Source organism: Sorex araneus, chromosome 4 (assembly GCF_027595985.1).
Source record: "Sorex araneus isolate mSorAra2 chromosome 4, mSorAra2.pri, whole genome shotgun sequence".
In the NCBI taxonomy this organism is placed as follows: Eukaryota; Metazoa; Chordata; class Mammalia; order Eulipotyphla; family Soricidae; genus Sorex; species Sorex araneus.
The window spans coordinates 197,775,461-197,800,828 of NC_073305.1; the positions used below are offsets into that span (position 1 = coordinate 197,775,461).

At 63.1% G+C, this 25,368-nt stretch overlaps 1 protein-coding gene across 3 annotated transcripts in view; it reads left to right on the plus strand.

The window, feature by feature from the left end:
* The window catches only part of HIP1 (huntingtin interacting protein 1), an 88,895-nt gene that overhangs the window by 26,382 nt on the left and 37,145 nt on the right, over positions 1–25,368 (plus strand). Inside the window, exon 1 of one of the 3 annotated variants that reach the window (XM_055134697.1) lies at positions 9,492–9,644. The exons of the other annotated variants lie outside the window; for them this stretch is intronic. Within the exon in view, the coding sequence (XP_054990672.1) occupies positions 9,627–9,644 (18 nt within the window). The 5' untranslated portion in view covers positions 9,492–9,626. Of the gene's footprint in view, positions 1–9,491; positions 9,645–25,368 lie in introns of those variants that run through there. 3 annotated transcript variants of the gene reach the window in all.

Sequence of the window (25,368 nt, forward strand, 5' to 3'; positions counted from 1 at the left end):
GGGGATGGGGCACCAGGGACTGAGCCCAGGCCGGCTGCGTGCAAGTCCTGTGCCCGACCTGCTGTACCGCCGCCCAGGGCCCCGTGGGGAAGGTGTTCAATGCCACCCGGGGTGGCCTGAAGTGGCCGTGGAACGAGCAGTGCTGAGCCCTGCAGGAGGCTCGGTAGCTCTTTGCTTCTCTGTGTAGCTGAAATGAACGGAAAAGAGAAAGGGAGAAAAAAAAAAAACATGAGTGGGTTGAGGACCTGGCCGTGACCAACGGGCAGAACCAAGAGAAAGCCTCTGGGGACCCCCACCCCATTGGAGGGGTCTCGGTGAAGGGTTCCCAGGAGGGCCGGGGAAGCAGGGAGGAGGAGGCTTGGGGGAGGCATGTGAGTCCCCAGACTAGGTCGATGTAGAGACAGCGGGTCTCTTTCCTCCACTGCTCCCAAATTCTTCAATATTTCCAAGAGTTAGATATTGAATTATAGGGGCTGGAGTGACAGCACAGCAGGTAGGGCGTTTGCCATGCACACGGCCAACCCGGGTTCGATTCCCAGCATCCCATATGGTCCCTGAGCACTGCCAGGAGTGATTCCTGGGTGCATGAGCCAGGAGTAACCCCTGTGCATCACCGGTGTGACCCTAGAAGCAAATAGATAAATAAATATATATATATATATATAATAAAGATGCTTCGAATTGGAAATAGAAGCGAAAGGAATTCCCCAGCAGGGAGGAGTTGAATATAGAACGAAGTACGTGTCGTTTGGGGGTTTTAGGAAACGGTCTGTGTTTCTCCTCCAAGTGGGGCGGGTCCCTGTCTGCTCCCCAGGGACGCCGTGTGGCCGGGGTCTGTCTGTTGGAAGCCGAGGTCTCCCTCCTGGCTGTGGGGACCGTTTCTCTCCGACTGGTGGGGGGTACGACAGGCTGCTGTCTGCGCGGGGCCGGGCGGGGTTCCAGCCCTGTGGAGTGGTGGCCGCTCAGGGATGGCCCAGGGATTGGCAGGAAGCTTAGAACGCAGGGTGGAACAGCTGAAACAAAACTGCTGGGCAGCCCGCCTGGGGAAACTGAGGCTTCCTCTCCCAATGTCTTTCCGCCTGGCTGAGGGGGCCACCACGGAGCAGGCGGCTGGGAAGGCGAGAGACAGTGTAGAGAGCCGGTGTCCTCCCACGGAGCAGAGACGCTTCCTGCACACCACGTGACAGCACAGCGGTGACAGTGTGCCAGGGGCCCTGAGCCAGGGTGGGGCCTGGCACTAGAGCAGAAAAGAGCATGGCCGCCCTATAGTGGCTGATCTGCCATGGCCGCCCCCATCGTGGCTGATCTGTCATGGCCGCCCCATCGTGGCTGATCTGCCATGGCCGCCCCCATCGTGGCTGATCTGCCATGGCTGCCCCCATCGTGGCTGATCTCTCATGCCGCCCCATCATGGCTGCCCATCACGGCTGATCTGTCATGGCTGCCCTATCATGGCTGATCTGCCATGGCCGCCCCCATCGTGGCTGATCTCTCATGCTGCCCCATCATGGCTGCCCATCACGGCTGATCTGTCATGGCTGCCCTATCATGGCTGATCTATCATGGCCGTCCCATCATGGCCACCCCATCATGGTTGATCAGTCATGGCTGCCCCATCACGGCTGCCCCATTGTGGCTGATCTGTCATGGCTGCCCCATCATGGCTGCCCATCATATCTGATCTGTCATAGCCGCCCCATCATGGCTGATCTGTCATGGCTGCCCCATCATGGCCACCCCATCATGGCTGATCTATCATGGCTGCCCATCATGGCCGCCCATCATGGCCACCCCATCACGGACTCCCTGTCATGGCTGCCCTGCTGTGTCACGTTGCTTCAGAACCCTGCAGGGAATGGAGTTCTTGGAAGTGGAGCCCAGTTTGGCTGGGCGGAGAGAATACAGGTACCGTGGGATGCTGGTCACCAGCCGGGCAGGACGGCCCTCCCAGACCTGGCGCCAACACGGAAGTCAAGCACGTGGGTAGCAGGATGCAGATTGTAAGTGGGGGAGGGGGGGAGAGTGTTGTGTGTGGAGGGGTAGGCAGGGGTTGGATGAGAGGACCAGAGAGGAGGTGTAATCACGGATCGTGGGGAAGTGGAGGCCGGAGCGGAGGCTACCGGCGCCTTCGGGCAGAGGTAACAGTGTGTGCAAAGGCACCGGGGTAGGAACAGGTCTGCTGGAGGGAGGACCAGGATGCCTGGGACAGAGGGCTTGAGGCGAAGAAGAGGAAGGTAGGAGATGAAGGGGAGGGTTAGGAGCTACCAGATTCCGAGCGAGTCACTGTTCTGCCTCTAGCATTCACCCGAAGCCTAGTGATCCTCCCCCTCAGAAGAGGTCCATCAGTGAACTTAATCACGCCAGGACGGGGCTGGGGTGATAGTGCAGAGGGTAGAGCTTCTGCCTTATACATGGCCAACCGGGTTCGATCCCTGCACCCCCTATGGTCTCCTGAGCACCACCAGGAGTCACCCCTGAGCGCTGCTGGGTGTGACCCAAGAAGCGATCAATAGAGAGATCAGCCGCCCCAAAGTCGAAACCCTTGCCCCAGGCGTAGGATAACACCGGTTTGCCCTCCCACCAGGGACGCCCACTGACTGTTTTCACATCACAGTCCGGTCAGCCACACATCTTGGGTATTGCTGTTTGCACATGTGGCCCCGCCTCGTCTCAGGTTTATTTTCAGCTGCCACCAAGGGGGGGGGCGCTCCTTCTCGTGTCTGAGTTCTAGTCAACGGAGACATCCAGGGCCCACTAGGGCAGGAGAGAATCTCGTGCATGGAGTCCAGACGTCCACCAGCCCCCGCGTTTGCCGCAGCCTCGACACCCCACCCCTGTGCCTCACCCCATTTTTATTTCTGGTCCCTTTGTGGGGTGCTATACAGTGCTATACGGGTGCTTGTCCGAGAAATCATGCCAGGGACCCTGGCCAGAGTCATGGTGAGGGGCCCCAGGCAGCTGCGTTATCGCGGGGCCCTGAGCCTCATGGGGACCACACAGGGGCCAGTCCTCCTCTGAGCTGCAGTTCCCTCCCTCTCGTCGCCAAGGCACCTGCCCTCTGCTGCCTCCAGCAAAATCTGGGAGCATATTTGAGCCCTGATCCTAGAAGGTCTCAGGCCGGGAAGCTGGGGAGGCTGAAGGCAGGATGTGCATAAAAGAGATTCCCGGTCCATCCTCAGGACTGCCTGGCCCCCTGAGGACCGCCTGACGTGCCCCCACGGCCTGGCCTAAAAGCCAAGAGGATTTCTCCTCCCTCCGCTGTGGGACTGGTGTTCTGTCCATCCCACTTCCGGTCAGACTGTTGCTCTTACACAAGTTTTATTTTGCTTATTTTGGGGCCACACCCGGTGGTGCTCAGGGCTGACCCCTGGCTCTGTGCTCAGGGATCCCTCCTTACGGTGCGCAGGGTTTCGTATGGGATGCGGGAATTGAACCTGGGTCTGCCTCATGCAAGGCAAGTGCCCTCCCCGCTGCCCGATCTCCCTGGCCCTCTGCCCCCCTATTTTAATTAATTAATTTTTACTTTTTGTGTCACACCCGGCGATGCACAGGGGTCACTTCTGGCTCTGCACTCAGGAATTACCCCTGGCGGTGCTCGGGGGACCATATGGGATGCTGGGAATCGAACAGGGTCAGCCTTGAGCAAGACAAACGCCCTCCCCGCTGTGCTATCGCCCCGGCCCCTCGACTATTTTAAATGAAAGTTCCTGGCCCTGACAGTTCTAAGGCTTCCGGTGATCTCAGCCCTTCAACATACTGGGTTCCTCACATGCACCAATGCACCTTGTTTCCGAGATGGGGAAACCAAGGCAGGAAGGATAGAGTGACTCGCCCAGGCCCACCCCTGACCAGGCTGGCCTCTGCCCTCCTCTGCCCAGGTTCCACCCAGCATGACATCACGGGCGTGGGACTGAGCTCCGGGCTTCTCTCACGGGACTTGCAGAGTTGGGGGTCGCGCCCCTTCTCGCTCTCCCTCCTCCTCCTCCAGTGGCCCGGTGCTCACCCCCCTCCCTGCGGCCCGCACAGCCCACGTCAGGGCACATGCAGTGGAATGTGTGGGCTGAACAAGCACCTAAAAATAACTCGGGGTCAATTGTGGGGGCAGGGGGGCCGTGGGGCTGTATTTTCCTTTCTCTCCCCTCCCCTCCTCTCCCTCCCCCTGCCCCCCTCAAGGCGGGAGCCAGGCCGGCTTCCTGCAAGACTGTGTGAACCCGGAAGGGGCTCAGGCCCGCCCCAGACCTGAGCTGGTACCTCTGAGCTGGTCGTGCTCCTGGGCAGGTCCCTGCCCGCTAGCTGGCTGGTCGGGGCGTTTCCTGGCCGTGCCCTCCTGGGAAGGAGCTGGCAGCCCCGGGCAGGGCCGTGGGAGAGCCGAGAGTCCTGCGTGCAGGGACAGGGGTGGCCGGGGACGGGGCACTCTGGCACGTGGGGCACCCACGTCCTGGTTTCCAGGCTGTGTGCGGGCGCCAGGCTTCCGTGCTGTGCCTCTCACAGCCCCTCGTGCCCACTGGCCACCCAAGGCCTCCCTGAGAGGCTCTGGCAATCAGCTGCCTTGAAAGCATCTCAGGAGCCGGCAGGCCCTGCTTGGGGGGCCCCCACGCCCCCCCTTAACCCCTGTGATATCAAAAACACCGCCGAGGCCCGGAGGGGGTGAGATGGGGGAGGTAATCTGGGGGGAGGGGGCCGTGGACAGGGGAAAGAAATCCCTTGGCGCCCAGAGGGTTCCAGAACCTTTGCCTGTGCAGAGCCTTTGGCCAAGGGATGGAAAATTCCAGGTGGAGGCTGGGAAATTCCCAGCGGAGCGGTGCTAAGGGAAATGCCGCCCTTCCTCGCCTCCTGCACCCTGGGCGGCTGCCAGGGCCAGGGCGGGAACCCTGGGCACCCCCCCAGCCTTGTTCCCCCGTCTTGGCTGCTCACCAGCACCCCCTGGGGGAACTCTAAAATGCCAGTTCCCTGGGCCGTCCTGGGACTGGCGACAGGCGTGTCCCTGCAGCGGGGACCCAGCCTTCCTGGGGGGGGGCGCAGGGGCCGGCTCTATCTGCCGCTGCCCTCTGACTTGTTTCTTCATTTCCTGTTTCAGACCTGGAGGTGGGCAGGTCACACCGAGTCCTGCCGACCTCGACCTTCCACAGCCCCCCCCCCCCGCCCTGGGGCTCCCCAGGGCCTTGGGAAATAACTTGAGGGATGGCAGCCTCTGGGCCACCCGCCCAGTCTCCTGGAGAGGCTCTTGGTGTCCCCGTCATGCCGGGGGTGGCTGCCCACGGTGCTTGGCTTGTGGTCACATCCGTCCTACCTCTGCCGCGTGTGACCCTGCCTGCCATGGGGTCCTGCCCCCGTCTGGGCACCCGCGTGGGGTTTGGGTCCGCTTCTCTGGTTTCAGCCACCACGCGCTGCCGGTTTCAGCCGACGGAGGGAATGATGGTCAGTGAGGGCAGGACGGGGGCTCCAAGCCGTCCCCCCGGGAGACAGTGGGTGGCATCTGTGGATGGAAGGAGATGCAGTGGGTGCGAGGCAGCTTCTCTGCCTCTGCATGCCCGGATCCCTGCTTCCCAAGGATGTGCCAGAGGGCAGCTCGTGTCCACCAACGTCTCTAGGACTCTGCCCTTCAGGCTTTCTCCCGCAGCTATGCCCTGCCGTACTTGTGTGCTTGTGTGGGGGCCACACCCGGCCATGTTCAGGGCTGACTCCTGGTTCCACACATGGGGATCACTCCTGGTGGTGCTCGGGGGACCATGTGGGGTGCCGGGGATCCAACCCAGGCTGACCACGTGCAAGACTAGTGCCCTCCTCCCCACTGCCCTGTCTCTCCAGCCCAACGCCTCACTTGCACACCACCGAGCTGTCCACGACCCTGGACCAAGGTCCTTATGTTATCAATAACCCTGCTTCTCCCCTTCCCCCGCCCCGCTTTCTCCTTCCGTGGCATCTCATTTCTGTAATCCCGGGCCAAGGGTTTGCCATCATTTGAAACCTTCCATGCTCTCCTCTTATGCCTCTGTAGACCACAGAGAAGTGAGTGTCTGCTGTCTGTCCCTTGGGCGCATTCCACTTTGTATACCACGCAGTTCCATCCTGGCTGCAGCAAACTGCCTGAGTTCATCTTTTTTTTATGGCTGCATAGTATTCTGCCATGTAGCTCTGCTAATGCTGTTTGTTGCATCTGTCTGTGCATATGCCATAGTTCCTTTATCCACTGACCGCTCACGTAGTGTTTGGGTTGTTTCCATACCCTGGCGACTACACTTAGCACTGCGCTGATCCTAAGTGTGCATATATCCTCTCAAATGAGTGTTTTTGTGGTTTGGGGGTGTATGTCAAGAAGTGGATAGAACCCAGGTCAGCTGAGTGCAAAGTCATATGGGAGCTCTATTCCTTTTTTTTTTCTTTTTGGGGCACACCCAGCGATGCTCAGGGGTTACTTCTGGCTCTGCACTCAGGAATTACTCCTGGCGGTGCTTGAGGGACCATAGGTATGATGCTGGTACTCGGACCTGGGTCGACTGTGTGCAAGGCAAACGCCCTACCCTGCTGTGCTATTGCTCCAGCCCCCGGAGCTCTATCCTTGAGAAATCACCACAGTGTTTTCCAGAGAGGCTAAACTACATGCCAGCAGTGAATAAATAAGCATTTCTTTATTACCACATACCTCTAACATTAGTTGTTCACCTTTAAAAACATATGTATATATATATACACACATACATATATATGTATATATAGGACCTTATTGCAGGTGTGAGATGGTATTTATTATTCTGATCTGCATTTCCCTGCTAATAAGCGATGGGCTCATTTTCATACACTCGCTGCCACCTGTATGACCTCTTCCTGAAGTGTCTGTTCATCTCTTCTCCACTCTTTTTTCTTTTTTTGGCATGTGTGGGCACACTCGGCAGTGCTCAGGGTTTACTCCTGGCTCTGTGCTCAGGGATCACACCTGGTGGTGCTCAGGGAACCCTGTGGGGTGCTGGGGATCGAACCCGGGTTGGCTGCATGCAAGGCCAGCGCCTTACCATCCATCCTTATCCTAGGACGAGCCTTTCTGGCTTAGACTCAGCGTGGAGCTGAAAGCCGGAACCTGGATCTCTCACAGCCTCTTCCCTCAGGCTGGTCTCCACTACTGGTGTTCTATGGCTTCACACCACTTTTATTATCATGCGTTCTAAGCCCTTGAAGAATGTCATGGAATTCTGACTGCTGATTGCATTGCATCTTTTTTTTTTTTTATTGCTTTTTGGGTCACACCTGGCGATACACAGGGGTTACTCCTGGCTCTGCACTCAGGAATTACCCCTGGCTGTGCTCAGGCGACCATATGGGATGCTGGGATTCGAACCCGGGTCGGCCGCGTGCAAGGCAAACGCCCTACCCTCTGTGCTATCTCTCCAGCCCCTGCATTGCATCTTAAGTTTGGGCGGGTTGGTCATTTTCACCCTGTCTATTCTTCCCGTTCGCAATCACAGAGCATTTGTCCATTTCCTGGTAACCTCCTCCAGTTCTTCGGAAGTGACTTAGAGTTTCCTGAAGCAGGTCTTATGCCTCTTCTGCTGAGCGGATTCCTCGGTGCTTGATATTTGGGGACACTGTTTTGAAAGGGGTTGTTTCTGGTCTCGGTTCCAGTCAATGATGCGAACTAGGGCGGTAGGTCAGGGTCAAGGGCATGTGCCTCGTATGCCCAAAGACCCCAGTTTGATTCCGGGGGTGCGTGTCACACACTTCATCCTGCTGGGTGTGGCCCTGGGGACCCCTGAGCACCACTGGGCCTGAGCATTGGCCCCTGTCTCCCGCCCCCTGCACCCCCCAGATGGTGGCACATTTCATCAAGCAGCAGATAATCCGAGTTCCTGTGTTGGTGGCCAGGGCTGGGCTGGGCTGGCTACCTGATCCCTGGGGCTCGGAGGAGGGGGAGACAGTGTTTCCATCCAGCCCTGTCCGTGGATGCTGGGGTCCACTCTCGGAGACTTGGGTGAGTAGAAGGGCGTGTGGGAGCCCTGCAGGCTGGGTCAGACTGGGGCAGCCCTCCCTGGTTGGAGCACGGTGCCCCAAGACACAGAGCAGCCTTGGCACGGGCGGGGACAGGATGTGACAACTGTTGGCAGGGCTACTAGGGTTGGGGGTTGAACGGAAATGAAAACCCCTAACATCAAGTTTCATGTCCCTTTTTTGGTTTTGTGCCACTCTCAGGGATCATTCCCGACAGGGATCAAATCCCGATGGGCGGCTTACCAGGCAGGCGCCCTACCCATTGCACTATCCGGCAGGCAGCCTGTTTGGGATGGAGGCGGGTCTTCTGGCACGCCGGGGCGGAGCAGGTCCAGGCCTGGATCCCACACTGAGGGCTGATGTAGAGGGACGGGAGCCAGGATGGGGGCCCGGGGGTGCTGCCCTGAGTGTGGGTGCCCCGCCGCTTCGTGGGAAGCACCGAGAGACGGAGGTTCCGCGGGGACGGTGCCGGCTACCTCACCTGGGTCTTCACACCTGTTTGGTCCGCGGGCTCGGTCCAGCCTCGGGTTCCGCCCGGGCTGTGCGCGTCTCCGCGCCGCAGAGCCCTGGGCGCGCCGACCCGCGGGGGACGCGGGCCGGCTGGGCACCTGCTACGGGGCGTGCGGGGGCCGCCCTCGCAGCGCCGCGGGCGAAAGGAGGGAAGGGGGTCCCTGGGCGCGGACCCCGCGCTCAGGGCGCATCCCGCAGGGGCCCGGGGCCCGCCTTTGTCCGGCGAAGCGCAGCGGGAGGGGCCGAGTGACGCCCCTGCTCCCTCTGGAATGTGCGACCGCCGTGCTTCCCCCTCCCCCGCGCCGGCCCAGGCTCCCCCGCCCCCGGCCCGAGCCCCCCGCGCCCCCGGCCGCCCCGCTCCCGGCCCGGCTCCCCCAGGCGCCCGGGCCCGGAGATTCAGCCTTTTGTTATTCAAATCACAGCCTCGAGACGCCCGGAATCCGGGCCACCCGCCCCCCCGACACACCCCCGGAACCGCCCCCTCCCACCAGGGGCGCCTCCGGCGGATTTCGAGATTCCGGGCCCGCAGGGGGCTCCGCGCGCGCCCCCCCCCCGCCCCGCCCCCGGTGCGCGCTGCGGCTCCGCGCCCGGTCCCGCCCCGCCCTTGCCCCGCCCCTATAACCACGCCCCGTATTAAGCACGCCTCCGCCCTCGCCACGCCCCCATATCAGTCTCCGCCCCTTCTGCCTTGCCACGCCTCCTCCGCGCTCCTCCCCACCCCATGCTGCTCCGACCCCCTTCCCCTGCTCCTCCCCCGCTCTCTTCCCCCTCCTCCCTCCCCCTCTCCCTGTCCCTCCCCTCTCCCCCTCCCCACTCTTCTTCGCCTCCCCCTCCCTGTGCTCCTCCCCCGGCAGTCCTCCCCTCGCCCCCTCCCCGCGCTCCTCCCCCTCCCCTCCCCCTCCCGGCGCTCCGCCCCCGCCCCCCGCCCCCTCCCGCCGGCCTCCTCCCCGCCGCCCCCTCCCCGCGCCTGTCCTTTCTCTGGTGCAGCCGCGGTCCCGCCGCCGCCGCCTCCCGGTTCGGCGGGCGCCTGCGGCCGCGCCCCGCAGCATGGCCCGGCGGGGGCCGCACTAGCCGGCGCGGCGAGCGGGGGCGCGGGGACGCGGGCCGGCCCGGGGAGGGCGGCCCCAGCCTCGGTCATGGATGTGAGCAAGATGGTAAGTGGCGCGGGGGCGGGGGGCCGGCGCGGACTCCCCGCCCCTTCTCCCCACCCGCCGGCCGCTTCCATTGAAAGTTTCTGGCCGGGGACGCGCGCCGGGCCCGCAGCCCCGCGCGCCGGAGGCGGGAGCCGGGCCGGGGGCGCCCGCGGGGGGCTGCGGGGCCGGGGCGCGGTCCCCCGGAGGCGCCGCGGGGAGCTCGGGGAGCTGCTTGCGCCGAGCCGCGGCGGGGGGGACACAGGTGTGGGGGTGCCGGGAGAGGAGAAGCCTGCGCTACCCTCCGGGAGGCGGGCCGGGAGGGTGGGCGCGTGGGCACGTGGGGCTTCCACCGAGGGACCCTGCCGAGCCGAGTCGCCGGAGGAGGGGGCAAGCCTGCTCGAGGCAGGTGGGCGGGCCGGAGGGGCCCCCAGCCCAGGGCAGCCCCGCGCAGCCCTCTGGGGAGACCTGAGTGGTCGCCAGGGATGGGGGGGAGCCGGTGGGGCTTGGGGTGCTAGGAAGGGACCTGTTTTCGGGCGCCCCCGGGGGCACTGTCGGCGTCCACCCAGCACGCACCCTCGAAGGGCTGGGCTTGTGGGGGCCCAGGAGAAAGAAGTTAGTGCCTTGGGGATGGGAAGACAATGCTAGAATTTTAACTCCTCTCCTGCAAAATGAGGCTCTTACGCCCCTCCCCCTGTGCGCTGCAGGCCCCTGGCAGTACAGTTGAGGCTGGGGGCAGGGGGACGGGGCAAATCTGGGCCTTCCCTCCACCAGCTGCTGCCCCCAGGGGAGGGGGTTGCTTACAGGAACCCAGTTCCAGAGTGGGGAATGTCTGTCTGTCTGGTAGTGGGGTGGGGGCTGGACCTTAAAAAACTTACTGTGGGGTCTCAGATTCAATCCCCAGGACCCCATATGGTCCCCTGAGCCCCTCCAGGAGTGATCACTGAATGCAGAGCCAGGAGTAAGTCCTGAGCACCACTGGGTGTGGCCCCCCAAGCCAAAACAAACCCCCAAAATACCTGATTTTCTCAAGGCCGGAGAGTACAGTGGTTAGAGCACCCGAGAGACCTGTGCCCAACCTGGGCTGGGTTCCAGCACCACGTGGTCCCCAGAGCATCTCCAGGTGTTGCCCACCACTGCATGAAGCGGTAGGTGCTAAGCAGCACCACATCCTTGGCCCCTTGCCTGGAGGCCGGAGCCAGAGGGCCAGGGAGATGGTGCAGTGGGGAGAGCTCTTGCCTTGCATGCGGAGGGTCCCCTGAGCCCTGCCAGGAGTCAGCCCTGAGCGCAGCAGGGGTGGCCTCAAAACCTGACAAAGCTGACTGGTTGCCCTGTGGGCTGGCCGGGTGCCCGGACCTTGAGCGCCCCTTGGGAGAACCAAAAACAGACTAAAAGATCTTGGGTCCGCCATCAGGACTACCCCGTCCCCCAGATTGCGTGTGACCGCAGGGGTGGGGAAGGGGGAGACAGAACTTCACCTTTCCTGGGTCTGAGCAAGACCAGCGTCACCTCTCCAGGGTCTGGTGGTGTGGGGGTTCTGGAGCTGGGACACCAAGCTCTGGCCCAGCTGCCACCACACCAGATCACCCCGAGCTTCCTCTTGGCTCTGAGCGCCCTCCTTCCTGGTCTCGTGGTCTGAGTCCCTTGGGCCACCCTTCTTCGTTCCGTCCGTCCTCTCCTTCCCCCGTGGCCTTTCAGGGGCGTGAGCGTCCCGCCCGCCGTTCCCATCGGCAGGAGCCGTGTGAGGGCCTAGAGCCTGGAGCTCGGGTCCTCCCTGTGCCGCTGGCATCTCGGGGAGGACCCGGGGAGGTGCAGGTCACAGGTCCTGGTCAGAAGGCCGTGGGGGGGAGCCGGGGACCGGGCGGCAGAGACCAGATGCTGGACAGGGCGCCTGCGGGCGAATGGCCGTGGCTGTCCTCGGAGGGAGATTGGGAAAGGGGGAAGGATGGAGCATGAGCGGTGAGGACACTGGGCCAGGATGAGGTTTGAGAGCAGCTGGGGGGCGGGGGGTGTAGAAAGAATCGGGTTGGGGGGCCGGAGCAATAGCACAGCGGGTAGGGCGTTTGCCTTGCACGAGGCCAACCCGGGTTCGATCCTCAGCATCCCATATGGTCCCCTGAGCACCTCCAGGGGTAATTCCTGAGTGCAGAGCCAGGAGTAACCCCTGTGCATCGCCAGGTGTGACCCAAAAAGCAAAAAAGAAAAAAGAATCTGGGCTTGGGCTGGAGAGACTCCCCCCCCCCCCCCCCAGCTCTCGGGGCCCTGCATCCTCAGGCCTTTCCCGCGTGTCCTGGGGCCGCCAGCACCGGCCCAGAGAGCGTTGTCGGGAGCACAGAGCTGACTTGACACCTGGCACCTCGTACCCTGTAGCCCACACTTTCCGTCTGACTGTGTTCATGCTGCTGAGCTTTGAGCCCTTGTTCCTGGACTTGGGACCCCAGGGGGGACAGTGACCCCTGCATTCCCGCCCTCCTTGCAGAGCCTGGGGGCCGCTGACCAGCTCTGGGGCAAGATCTTGCACTCTGGGTCTGTAAAATGTGAACCAGCCCGCTGGAGGAGGAAGGGTGGTTGGCCTTGGGTTATGGGTCCTACCTGGTGGGACCCAAGGCCACGGTTGATGGTGCCCCAGGGACCAAGAGGTGTTGGGGATCAAAACCAGGCCTCCTGCGTGCAGAGCGTATGTTCCGGCCCTCCGAAAGGCCTCCCTGACCTGCAAGTGATGCTTTTGATTTTACTGCTTTTTGTTTGGGGGGGGGACGGGGTTTTCGAGGTGGCACTCAAAAGACCCAGGTGGGCCTCTAAGCGGTTCTCAACCGGCTAGTCCAGTGGTTCTGTGGGCTGACCCGAGGACGCAGTGCCACTTGGAATAGGACCTGCAAGACACTAACCCCCAGCCCGGAAATGATTCTTTTGTGGGGGGCAGCTGGTGGTTGGGCCGGTCTCAGCCACGCCCCGGGCTTGCTCCCCGCTCTGCTTAGAGGTGACACTCTGCTTAGAGGTGACACTCTGCTTAGAGGTGACGCCTGGTGCCCCTCAGGACCATGGGTGGGGGCGGGGATTGAACCCGCGTCCGCTGTGTGCAGGGCAGGGTCTTCCCCCTGTGGTGTCTCTGGCTCAGAAGCGGTTCTCGTAAGAAGCAAATCATTGCTCGGGGGGCAGGGGGGGCATTAGGGTCTCCGGGGACTCATCTGTCCCTGGGAGACGGTTTTGAGCCCCGCTCCCCCCCCCCCGCCCTTTATCTTCTCTCAGAGCTTGTTGTGCAGTCTTTGGGGACAGCTCTCCCAGGCCCACTGAGGGCACAGCTGCTGTTCCCCATGAATTTTTGATGGCACCAGACATCTGCCCAAGAGCGCTGGCGCCCTGGAGCTATAGGGGGCGGCAGTGGCGTCTGTGCCTCTAGTGAACACGGACTGCCCGGGGCTCCGTCAGTTTTCACAAAGGAGCATGTTATTATATTCTTACTTATTTATTTTCTTAATTTTGGAGTCTTACCTAGCGATGCTCAGGGGTTACTCCTGGCTTCACATCAGAAATCACTCCTGGCCGTACTCGGGGAACCACCTGGGATTCTGGGTGGTCTGCCACGTGCAAATGCCCTGTACTATCGCTCCCGCCTCTTTGTTATATTTTTGGTTTTAGGGCCGCACATGGCAGTGCTCAGGACTCCCTCTTGGCTCTGTGCTCAGGGATCACTCCCAGTAGGACTCAGGGGGCCCTGGGGATGCCAGGGATCGAACCTGGGTCAGCCATATGCAGGGTCAACGCCCTTCCGCCTGCTGTAGCTCAGGACCCTGCCAGATAAGCAGGGGGACTGTCCAGCTTACAGAGCGTTTTCACCCCCCACTCCTATTGGTCACTGCCCCACAGGGGAGACAGGGCAGAAAACACCACATTTTTGCAGGCAAGAAAACAGGTGCAGGGGCTGGAGCGATAGCACAGCGGGTAGGGCATTTGCCTTGCACGCAGCTGACCCGGGTTTGACTCCCAGCATCCCATATGGTCCCCTGAGCACTGCCAGGGATAATTCCTGAGTGCAGAGTCAGGAGTGACCCCTGAGCATCGCTGGGTGTGACCCCCCAAAAAGCAAAAAAAAAAAGAAAACGGGTGCAGGGGCCAGAGAAGATAGTACAGCGGGTAAGGAGCATGCCTGGCACGTGGCCGTTTCTGGTTTCATCCCTGGCACCTCCACTGGGATGCCCAAGGTCATCCCCAACTCACACCCTCCAGCCCTTGACTGAACCAGTGGCCTTGTGGGCTGAGATTCCCCGGGGAGCAGGGAGGGGGGAGGGTCCCTGCATTCCCTGAGCGACCCTCAGGAAGAGAAACTGGGCTTCAGATATGTGCGGTCTCGGATCCCCCTGCGTGTGGTCAGAACCAGATGGTGCCCGGTGAGGACGGGAGAGTCGGTGACCGGGCCCCAGAGTGGACACAGAATCCAGGATAAGCAGACTCGAGTTTTGCTTCTGGCTCTGTGGTGACCTCAGGCGCGCGGGCTCCTGTCCACACCCTCACCACCAGCCTCGTCCGGCACCTACAGTTAGTTTTAAAACTTGGTGTTTGAATATGGTTCGAAGGGCGGCACATCAGCTGTGCTGGCAGTCGGGGACAGTGCTGGGCCCAGAAGGAGCCCCCGCTCTCCCGAGGCTGCCGGAGCCCACGGGACGGGAGCGCCCCGCCGAGTCTGGGGTGCGGCACCCCTGTGGGGATGGGCAGACTGGTGGGGAGGGGGCTCAGCCCGGCGGGTTTCCACCCTGGGCCCTCTGCTCCTTGCCGCGGTGGCCGGCTGGGAAATGCGGGCGGCTCACCCGCCCAGAGGGGCACGTTCGGCTACCCTGGAAAGAGGACCAGCTTTTTGTTTCTGGTTTTGTTCGTGTTTCTGTTTGGGGCCACACCTGGCAGTGCTCAGGGGTTACTCCCGGCTCTGTGACTGTATGGGATGCTGGGGATTGAACCTTGGTCTGTCGGCTGCGTGCAAGGCCAGCGCCCTCCCCGCTGTGCTATGGCTCCGCCCCTTGTTTCCATTTTGGAGCCTCACCCAGGGGTGCCAGAGATGGAACACAGGGCTCCCCCCCCAGGCCCCTCTGAGCATCCGCCTCCCCGCCACCTCACCACTCATTCACGGAGGGAGTTTCTCTCCCCACATGGAAGTGGGGTTTGCCTCCAGGGGGCGGCAGGTGAGGGCTCGCTAGGGTCCCCACTGTCCCCCCACTAAGCAGCCCTCTGCGATCCCCCCCACATCCTGCTCAAGGACAGGGGAGGGGGGACTCGGAGTGTGGCCTGGAGACTCAGTGTCCATGCGTAGTGGCCACGTGGACAGTGGTCCTGTCTGGAGTGGCTACTTGCAAAGCAGCCCTGAGGAACATTCCAGAAGAGAGGTAGTTCCTCACCGGCTCTCACCCACCTGTTTCTTTTCCTTTATTTTAGGGAGGAGAGTTGGGGTTTGGGGACACACCTGGCTCTGCACCCAGGGTCACTCATGGTGGTGCTCAGGGGACCCTGTGGGGTGCTGGGGATTGAACCTGGGTCGACCGCATTCAAGGCAAACGCCCTCCCCGCTGTACTAGCTCTCCAGCCCTGCCCTGGGGTCCGCTGCCGTCTGGACACAGCCCCATAGGGAGGCCGGGGCTCAGAGGTGGCTCTGGCTGCAGCCAGGGGCCAGGGAGGAAGGGGTCCTGTCCATGGCCTCCTGGGAGAGTTAAGGACCCGCCCTCGGCTCCCTCTGTCCCCCCCAGAGTGGATTCTGCCCACTGGAGGGGCTGGAGGGCCACGGGCACCTGTCGAATCAGTTTCCGGGCCGCATGTTGGGACCCAGAGCTGAGCTCGGGCCCCTGGAAAGCTTGAACGTCAGGGCAGATTCTCTGGGAATGCCCCGTGGACGCCTCTCACTGCACGGAGGCTCCACTGACCTCAGATCCCTGAACGCACCCAAGATGCAGGACCTTGGGTCCCCCCCACCTCCAAGAACTCTGAGGGAGAAAGAAGGTTCCGCCAAGTAGCGGAGGGAGTGGGTGAGTGGGGAGGAGCTGAGGGGGCTCAGACGGATGGGTCAGAAGACCCACACACTGCACTGTGGGGGGCGGGAGGGCTCCAGGCCTGGGCACCTTGGCATGGGGGGGACCTGGGTTGAGTCTTGGCCCCTCGGGAGCTCCACTGGGAGTGCTCCCCCCAGCACGGAGCCGGAGTAGCCGCCAGCGAAAGGAAGGCAGCACGCAGGGACCCGCCACTGTGCCAAAGCGTGTCTGTATGCGAGTGTGTATTGTGCGTGTGTTTGCTTGTGTGTGTGTGCATGTGTGTGCGCATATGCATGTCTGTACATGTGTGTGTGAGCAATCATGCGTAGCAGCATAGCAGTGAACAGAAGCTCTGTGTAGCCCAGTGTCAGGGGGCAGGAACCGGAGTGGGTGGCCCCATATCCCTCAAGGATGCAGGACAGGAACTGTTAGCCCGCGGGACCCCACCCTCCCAGCCGGGCCTGCCAGGGGGCCTCCAGAGCCCCTGGTCCCGTCTGCTTGCTTCGGGCTGGCTCAGCCGCCAGGTCCAGTTGCCCTGGAGCCCCCGCCCCTCCCGGCAGTGCCCAGCCGGACTCGGGAGTCTCTGCAGCCAGGGTGGGCCAGGGGCACACTGCAGCCCCTTCCCGGCTCCTCAGGAAAACCTGCTTCCTGCCCTGAGTCCCAGGGAAGGGGTGAGCCCCTAAGTCAGTTCCCACTCTCCCCCCCCCCCCAACCCCCAAAGGGACCATGAGGAAGCAGGTAAGCAGGCAGCCCACAGGAGAATTTTGTTTTTGGGCCACAGCCCACAGTGCTCAGGGCTCTGTGCTCAGGGATCACTTTGGGCGGGGCTCAGGGAGCCATGTGGGGTGCTGGAGCTCTGAGCCAAGTGATAGCCACCACATTGCCAGGCGAGTGCTTGAACCCCTGCACTGCCCCCTCAGCACTCCCGACCCCGTATTGCCCCCCAGTGCCCCTGACCCCCGTACTGCTCCCCGCCCCCCTCTGCTTCTTCTCCAGTTAAACTGTGCGACCTGCCGCACCGTAACTCTGAGGTGTGCCGCGCTCCCGGGCCCCTTTGCCGTCGCTCTGTCGGAGCTGCCCGCCCCACGAGTGTGAGGCTGACAGTGCTCAGCCAGCGGCTGGCACCCACTTGCCTCCCGATCCTGAGCCCGGCTGTGTGCGCCCGGGGCCAGCTGCCTTTCCCACGCTGGCCACGCGGCCGCTCTCCAAGTGTCCACAGGCGAGGCCTGGACTGGGCCCCCACCGCCTCACCTCTGGCTGCAGGTGTGAGGGGAGGGTGTGTGTGAGTGTGACTCTGGGAGGGGGAGGGTGCATAAGGGTGAGTGTGTCCGTGAGCGGGTGTTAGGGGGGGGTGTGAGGGGACGAGGGTGCGTGTGAGGGTGAGGGTGAGTGAAAGGGGTGAATATAAGGAAGAATGTGAAGGTGAGGGGGTGAGGGTGTGCGTGAGAATTCATGCATGTGTGCATGTGTGTGTGTGTGTGCATGCGTGTGCAGATTTCAGTATCCTGGGTGCCCGCCTGGGGGTGGGGGTGAGTCTTTGCCCCAACCCATATATTTTTTAAAAATTTTTTTATTTTATAAGTTAGTTCACAATATTGATTGCATTTAATCAGACACCAGTCCCACCACCATGACACCTTCCCACCACCAAATTCAGGATGTTTCCGTCCCAAGCCCCAAGCCCTGTCCCAAAACAAACCAAAAGAATTCGTACTGCCTGTTAGGAAGAACTGCTGAACATGCTTACAGGAAAGTGTTCATACAGGACACAGTGTGAAGATTGTTCTGTTTTGGCAGGAGCCATTAAGACAGACTATGGCATGTCACTAACATGTGGTTCAAGTTTGGGTGACGTGAGCTTTGGTGTACATGTCTGAAAACACGCATGTGACGTGAGCTGTGGTGTACATGTCTGAAAACACGCATACGTGTTGCCGGCCGCCTGAACCCCGTCAGAGGTGGTGTGGCAGTCACGGAGGATGGGTAGGGAGTATCTTACAATGTGTCGCGTGGTCCCAAGCTGTGCTTTCGTGCTGCGGGACTGGTTGTGTTGAGCCCGGAGCCCAGCGGGGTGTCAGGTCAGGCCTGGGTCCCGGCCGGGCCTCTCTGGGTGGCCCCGTCCGTGCGCCCCGCAGCCCCCCACCCGGCCAGGGCTCCCCTCCAGCCTCAGAAGCAGAAGTGAGAGTTCCGCTGCTTCCTTCCTGAGGAAGTAGCCTTGGCCCCTGCCGGGGACCTGCAGGCTCCCCCACGCCGTCACGCCCTGGACTCGGCGGCAAGGCACCGGGCCCGACTCGGGGACCCGGGCTGGGGGCCTGCCAGCTCGAGGCGTTTCGTTCCCGGAGCCCGGGGACGGCTGTGATCGGGCGTCCAGGCAGCAACCCCCACTTGGCCCTGGTGCCCGCTCTGGGCACCGCCGCCGGGGCTCAGCAAGGTCACGCGGGCGGGCGGGGCTGGGTCTGCACCGGCCTGGGGCGGGCGGTGGAGTTTCGGGGCAGCGGAAAGTAGGGGAGAATCCCGATGGGTTTGTCCTGTCTCCTCTTGCCGGGACCCCTGTCCCCACCTGGTCCTTCCCCCCTGCCGAGTCCTGGGGGTCTTGTCCCCCCAGAGCCAGCCCAGCCAGTCCCATCTCTGGTCTGTGGCCCGAACTCGGCAGTCCTGAGGGTCACTCCTAGGGGGACCATTTGTGTCTCGACCCAGCTGGCCGCATCTCAGGAGGCGCCCTACCCACTCCTCCTGCCCGCCTCCCTCCCAGAAGGCCCCAGAGGAAGCCAGAGGGCCCCGGGTGCCCTGGCATGCGGAGTCTTGGTGCCAGCAGGACTCCAGCAGTTTATCTCGTCTTTTGGCCCAGGGGCCCCACCTGGCAGTGCTCAGGGGACCCTGTGAGCTGGGGACGGACCCGGGGCTCCCGCCCGCAGAGCCTGTCCCCCATCTTTGCAAGGCGAAGTCAGGAGCCGGTCTCCGACAGCGGGGGCCTCGCCTCACCCCTCCCCTCCCCCCCCATCCCCCCTCAGCCAGGTGTCCCTGTGGGCTGCTCCCAGCTCCGGCACTGCATTCGCCTCGCTCTGGGGAGCGCCTCAGCACAGCCTGCCCACGTGGTCCTGAGCGGTGCCCCCGGCCGCCTGCCTCCTCTCATGCTTCCCTTCTCACTCCACGCCCAAGGCTTCTCTCCTGCACCCCTGCAACGACACCCAGGGCCAGGGCTGTTTCCGAGGCGGCTCCAGGCTCCCTCACTGCCTTCCGGAAGCTGCCTGGAGGGGCCGGAGCAGCAGGTCAGCGGGGAGGGTGTTTGGGCGTTTGCCTTGCGTGCGGCTGACCTGGGTCCGATGCTCGTCATCCCACATGGCCTCCTGAGTCCGCCAGAGCCAGGAGGAAGCCCTAAGCCTCCTTGGTGTGGCCCCAAATCCAAAACAGGAGGTGCTTACTTTGTGGTGATGGGGAGAAGGACTCAGGGCAGTGCGCCCCGCCAGAGGGGAGGGGAGACCCGGGAAATCCGGAGGGCCCCTGGGCCCGCTGAGCTTTGTCAGTGAGATCGGGGACGGCAGTGGGTGGCCGTCGTGGTGTGGACCCAGTCCCAGTGTCCACGCTGGCCGCCCTGCGTCCTGCTCGTCTTCGCTTAGAGACCCAGGCCCAGGCTCGGGAATCCCTCATTCTCTCTCCCTCTTCCTCCCTCTCTCTCCCTCTCCCTCTCTCTCTGCTTTCTGAGCTATGCTGGTGATGCTCAAGGCGCCGTGCTGGCTCTGTGCTCGGGGACCCCTCCTGGTGGTACGGGGGTGCCCTGTGTGGTGCCAGGGAAGAGCCCGCTGAACAGGATGCCAGGCAAGCGCCTCCCCCTGTGCTTCCCCTCCTGCTTTCTCCTTGCTTAGGTTCGCTTGCCCTCTCCCGACTCTCCACTCCTCTTCCCCGCCCCCCTCGCCCCTGCCCTCCTCTTTCCTCTCCTGCAGTCCCCTCCCCTCCTCACTCCTGCCCTCCTGCAGCCAAGGCTTTCCTCAGATCTGCAGCATCAGCCGCCCTGAAAGACTCGGGGTCTGTTTGGGGTGTACTGGCGGGACCCCTCCTGCCCAGCCGCTGGTGGCGACCAGAGACATCGGCCCGCTCTTGGCCCGCCCTCCAGTGCTCTGTGGCTCCCAGAGGCGAGGCAGCTGCTTTGAATCTGCCCTGAGACTGGCTCAGGACCGTGGAGTCATGGAGGCTGGGGGGCCCCGGTGACCCTCCCCCGTTGCTGATACTGTTGTTGAGGGCCAGGCCCCGTGGTGACCTTTGGGGGGGCGGAGGCTCTGTCTGTCATGAACTTGGGCTTCATGACCCACCACCCACTCACGTTCGCCCCTCCCCCCTGAGCGCCGTCCCCGGGGGTCATTGGGGGGTGCACAGGGGCCGATCTCGGCCCCCGAAGGTGTTGGGCCATGGCCTCCTGGCCCGTGCTCCCCCCGGGTTTTCTGGGAAATGCTCAGGCTGGGGTCTGTGTAATCGGCAGACAGGTGAGCCGACTCCCACCCCTTCAGGACGGCCCCCCGCCCGGCCGGCACCCCCGGGGTGGGCAGCAGGAGCGCGAGTCTGGGAAAAGGTCCCTCTAGCGAGTGTGCCTGCCCCCCACCCCCACTGCACCCCGGGGACCCTCCGTGACAGCAAACAGGCCTGCGCACAGCTCGGGGGAGACGGTGAAGGACTCCGCGCGCTCTGGTCTGACCAGACCACGTGGTTGACACGTTGGGTTCCAGAAGGTTCCGCGAGCCGTGTGCCTGGAGTCTAACCAGAGTCGGCCCTGCCCCTTCCCCGGGGGGCAGAAGATGGGTGCGCCGATGCCGTGCCGGCCGTTGGGGGTTTCACAAGATGGGGAACCTCTGTGGGTTCCAAAGGCGGGAGCCCTCGTGAGGGAAGTTGTTACCGCTGGCAGGGGGGTGGTGGGGGGTGGCCAGGGGCTGAGCCCCAGGAAGCCCTCAGTCGTCCTCGGTGCCAGCGCTGCAGGCGGCGGGGGGACGCATGGAGCCCCCACCCTCTCCTTCACCCTCGCGTCGGCCCGGCCCGGCCTTCGCGTGCAGGACTGCGGAGTGACGTTGGGGCCACGCAGGAATCTCTGGTGTTGAAAGGACCCGGAGCTGCAGCCCCACACGCCGGGTTTCTCCCGGAGAGGGCACGGAGCGGCTCCCGGGGCCCCTGGCAGTCACCCCTAGCCTGGGCATGCAGAGGCGGCGGGGTAGGGGGCAGGGCCAGAGCGGGCGCCTTGCCCGGGAGACACCTGCTGGGTCCTCGCGCCTCTGCCCGAGAAGAGGAACTGCCGGGGGGTGTCGGCCCCCGCAGAGCCGGGACAACCCCCAGCTGGGGCAGAGGGCGAGGGGCGGCTTCTCCTTTCCTAAGACCCGGGTGTCCGGCCTCGTGCCTGGTCCCCCAGGGCTCCCCAGCTCCGGTGGGAGCGGAAGAACCCGGACAGCGAGGGCCGGGGCCCTCGGACAGCGGGCCGGGCGCCTGCCTTGCACGCAGCAGACGGTTCGGTGTCGGGCACTCCCGGGTCCCTCGGGGCTGGCTGGGGAAGCCCTGGGCATCGCAGGGTGAGGCCTAGAAACTGACAGGAGAACTAGGGCAGCGGGGTGAGCCCTGGGCAGGACTGCCTCCCAGCCCCGCTCCCTCCTTTGTCCCTCTCCTGTCCCTCTCTGTCCTTTCTCTCTCCCCTTGGGCCGGGACTTGCTGTTCCCTCCAGCAGGGCTGCTGTCCCTCGGTCCCTATGACTGCCCCCGTCGTCCCACCGAGGCGCCTCTGGGGCCTGCTCACTCCCGGTCCCCATGGGCTCCCCAAAGGGGCTTGCCGGGTCTTTTCTCAGCCTCGGGGGCCTCGGGAGCGGCTGCTTGGGTGGACGAGGGGTCCCCGTGTCTCCCCACACCTCCCACTATCTGGCTGCCTGTTCCCAGAGCCAGGCTCCTGGGACAGTGCTCGGTGGTCCTGGAGGAAGGTCAACCAGCGTGTGATGCTCCGCGCTGTGAGCACGGGAGGCCCCTGGCTAACCTCGCCCTTGGGGTTTAGAACGGCTCAGCCCCTCCGGTCTCCCCCAGGCCCTGGCATCCCCTCCCCTATTTGGTTTTAGTTTAGGGTCCCCCACCCCCTGCTCCATGCTCGCGGCCACTTCTGAGGTGCCGGTGGTAAACCTGGGGCTTGTCACCTCCCTGGCCTGCTCTCGGTTTCGCTTTGGTTTGGGGGCCACGCCTGGCGGTGCCGGGACTCAAGCCCGGGTCTGCTGTGTGCGAGGCCAGTGCCTTCCCCGCTGGACTGTCCGGCCCTGTCTGGTGTGGTCTCTCTGGGGGGACAAGGGGGCCGAGACTGGTATTTCTCCCGTGTCAGTGGCAGATGCTCGGTTTGCCTTGTGAAGAGACGGTTTGCCTCGGGCTTACATTCGGGAGCTTCAGGGGCGCATTGCCCACCTCGGAGCATGTGATGGGATGGGGGCGGGGGAGGGGCAGCTTGCACGTGGCAGACTCAGGTTCAATCCCCGGCGTCCCATTTGGCCCCCCCCAAGCCCCTGAGGAGAAATTCCTGAGCATCTCCGGGTGTGGCCCCCAAATAAAGCAAACAGCAAAGATGTCCAGGGCTGGCTGCCCCCACCCCAGGAAGATACTTCCCGTCCCTCGGTCCCCCATTTCCCTCTGGCAGCCGCCCCAGTGCCCTGTTTCAGATTCTGTGTGTGAGCGGAGCCTTGGGGTGACCCCTCCCCTCCCTTCCTGCTGCTTTCACTGGCAGGGTCCCCTCCAGGGCCAGAGCCGTGGGGCACATTCACCCTGGGCTGGGGGCTGAGCCCCTCCCCCATCTCCTCCCTCCCCCCCCCATGCTGAAGCATTGAACTCTCCAGCCCCCAGCCCAGAAGGACTCTTGTTCCCTGACCCCCCTCCTGTGTCCAACTGTCCTTCACTTTGTGTCCCAGGGCCTCGGTGTCAGCCTCTGCCCCACCCCCACTCAGGCTCCCCCGAGCTTCTCTGGGGGGTCCCTGTCCCAGGAGTGCCTGGACCCGAGGTGTGAGCCGTTCCTGCAGTCGCTGACCTCATCTCCCCGCCCCCTGGGCTCAGTGCCCGCTCAGAAGCCCTCTGTCCCCCGGGCTGCTCCCGCCCTCCCTGGCATGCAGCCTCTGGACAGCCTGGCCTGACCTCGTCCCGCCCCCCAGAGCACGTCCCCGGGGTCAGGACTGGGCAGAGCAGGGCTGGACCAGGCCGCATCATCTTGGGCAACTGACTGGGCCTTTTCTGGTCCACATTTCTGGTGGTGGTCATGCATTCCTGGTGGCGGTCACTCACTCCTGGTGGCGGCCACTAAATGCTGCAACATGCTTGGACAGACCGCGGGGTGCTGGGGGGTTTGGGACGGGTCGGGTCAGGTCACCGTGAGTCGCAGGCTGCCTCTGGCTGGAGGGGACATTGCTCTCTGCAGGAGGAGAAATTCAGCCTTCACTGCTTCCCGGCTTCCTGCTTCCCCCCACCTCCCCCCCCATCCCGGGTGCCCAGCACCCTCCCCCGCCAAAAAAGAAATTTTTTAGGAAGGACAACCAGGGAAGTAGGAGGGAGAGAGGCAAGGAGGGTAGGGGCCGGGAGAGATGCCTTCTGGGCTTCTCAGAGGAGGGAGCCACTGCCACCAGCTCCGTCTCTGTCACCCCCTCAGCACCTCAGGCACCACCAGCCCTGAGCACCTCACAGTGTGGCCCCAACCCCCCCCAAATAAATAACAGAGAGAAAGGAATCCTACATCCCTGCTGGGGATGCCGCCCCCAGGAAGCCCTCAGCCCAGGAGCAGCCACAGAGCTGGTTTTCTCAGGCTGTCCCCAAACCACCCCAGCCTGGGGCTGTCCTGGTTGATAAGGGCCTGGTGCTTGCTTTGCATTTGGGGTGGGTCCCTCCCTATCACTGTCTTCCTGGGTAGGTGGGGCTAGGGAACCTCCTGGGGCAGTGCTCAGGGCCATTCTGGGTGCTGGGCACCCCCCCCTTGGCTCCACCCTTTCTCTGCTGACCGAGAACTTGGTGAGAAACTCCTGCCCCTGGCCCTGCCCAGGAGAAGTGGGTTCCCTCGGAACCCGATGGGGAGGGCCAGGCTCGCCCTTTCTTGCTCTGAGAGGGCCCCCACATACCCCTAGACCGTAGACGCAGCCACGGTGCACGGATGCCCCCTCCTCCCAACACTCCACATTCTGTGGTGTTGAGACCCGTCGGGCTCAGTACGTGGGTTTTCTTGGCTGACGTGGTTTCTTGCCACACCTGGCGGTGCCCAGGGCTTACTCCTGGGTCTGCACCCTGGGGTCACTCTGGCGGCGGGGGGTGCTGGGCATGGCGCCCAGGCCGGCTGCTGTGCAAGGCCGTGCCCTGCCTGCCGTACCGTCGCTCTGGCCCATACATCTTTATTTTTTAGAGTTATAGGAATTCAGGTAATATCATGGGACACTTACAGGGTCACAGTGATAGCAGAGGGGGAGGGGCGCTTACCTCGCACGCGGCCAGCCTGGGTCCCATCCCCGCACCCATTGGATGTTCCCCCAGCACCCCCAGGAGTTAGGCCTGAGCACCTCTGAGTGGGGCCCAGACACCAAAAGAGAAGGAAGGAAGAAACTCTAGTAAGTCAGTGTTGCTTAAGGGGAGTTGAGGGCGGAGGTGATACTTAGGGCCAGGTTGATAATGACCCCTGAGGGCAGTGGTCAGTAAACTCAAGTCCTGCCCGCCAAGGTCTCCCTCAAGGCCCTGATGTGGTTTCTAGAAATTTCCAGCAGAGCTGGGTGTGTCCTCTAGGCCTGGGGATTCCTGGCTGCAGAGCTAGACCCCCCAGGGTGAACCCCACCCTGATCACTTGTGGCTACATCAGCTGGTCACCGTAGTATCATTGGACATTGGACGTTTCCCTGTCCTTGACTCCAGCGGGAATGCAGGCGGCTGGGAGGGCGGGTGGAGGTGGTCACTTTGCCCGGGGCTCTGCCTGGTGGTATGCCAGGGGCAGCTACGGGGACAGGGGACACTCGACAGAACTGGGAAGGATAAACGGGATGTTGCCGGGCCCCCAGACCCTCCTGCCTGCTCCCCTGAGAGCTTTAGTGGGGTGAACCCGCCACTCCTTTACTTGGGGGATGGGCCAGGAGTTGGGTCATGTTTGATTGTGGACTGGGCCAGGGTGGGCTGTGTGCAAGGCCGGCACCCCCTGCTGCACGTCTCTCCCACCCCATCCTTTGAAAATTGTTCTTGATGGAATCACCGTGAGTTGCAAAAACTATTTGTAATCAAGGTTCAGGCATCCCGTGTTCCCACACCAGCCCCTTCCCCAGCGCCCATGACGTTCCCCCAGTGTCCTAGGTCCCCGTGCGGCCCCCGCCCAGCTGCCTCCATGGCAGGCACCTTCCCCCTCCCATGCGGTGTCCCCGGTTCCCTTCCCTAACCTCCCCCTCTCCCCTGTGCTGAGCCGCCTTCCTGCTGAGCTCCCCTGCCCCGTTTCTGTTGCCCCTGGGGGTTGATACTTCCCTAGAAGGTTCTGTACCCGTAGCGGAGGTAGGAGAGATCATTCTGCGTCTGTCCCGCTGATTTCACTCACCATGACACTCTCACAGTGCAGCAAACCGCGATTCCCCCCTTCCTCGGGGCCGAGTCGTTTCCCTCTGCGTGTATGTCTCCTCGTTCCTTGGTCCGGTCGTCTGTCCCTGGACATTTGGGCCGTCTCCAGGTTTGGACTCTCGTGAGCAGTGAACCTTGGAGCCCTAGGGAGTGTTCCCAGGAGTGGAATCTCCAGCC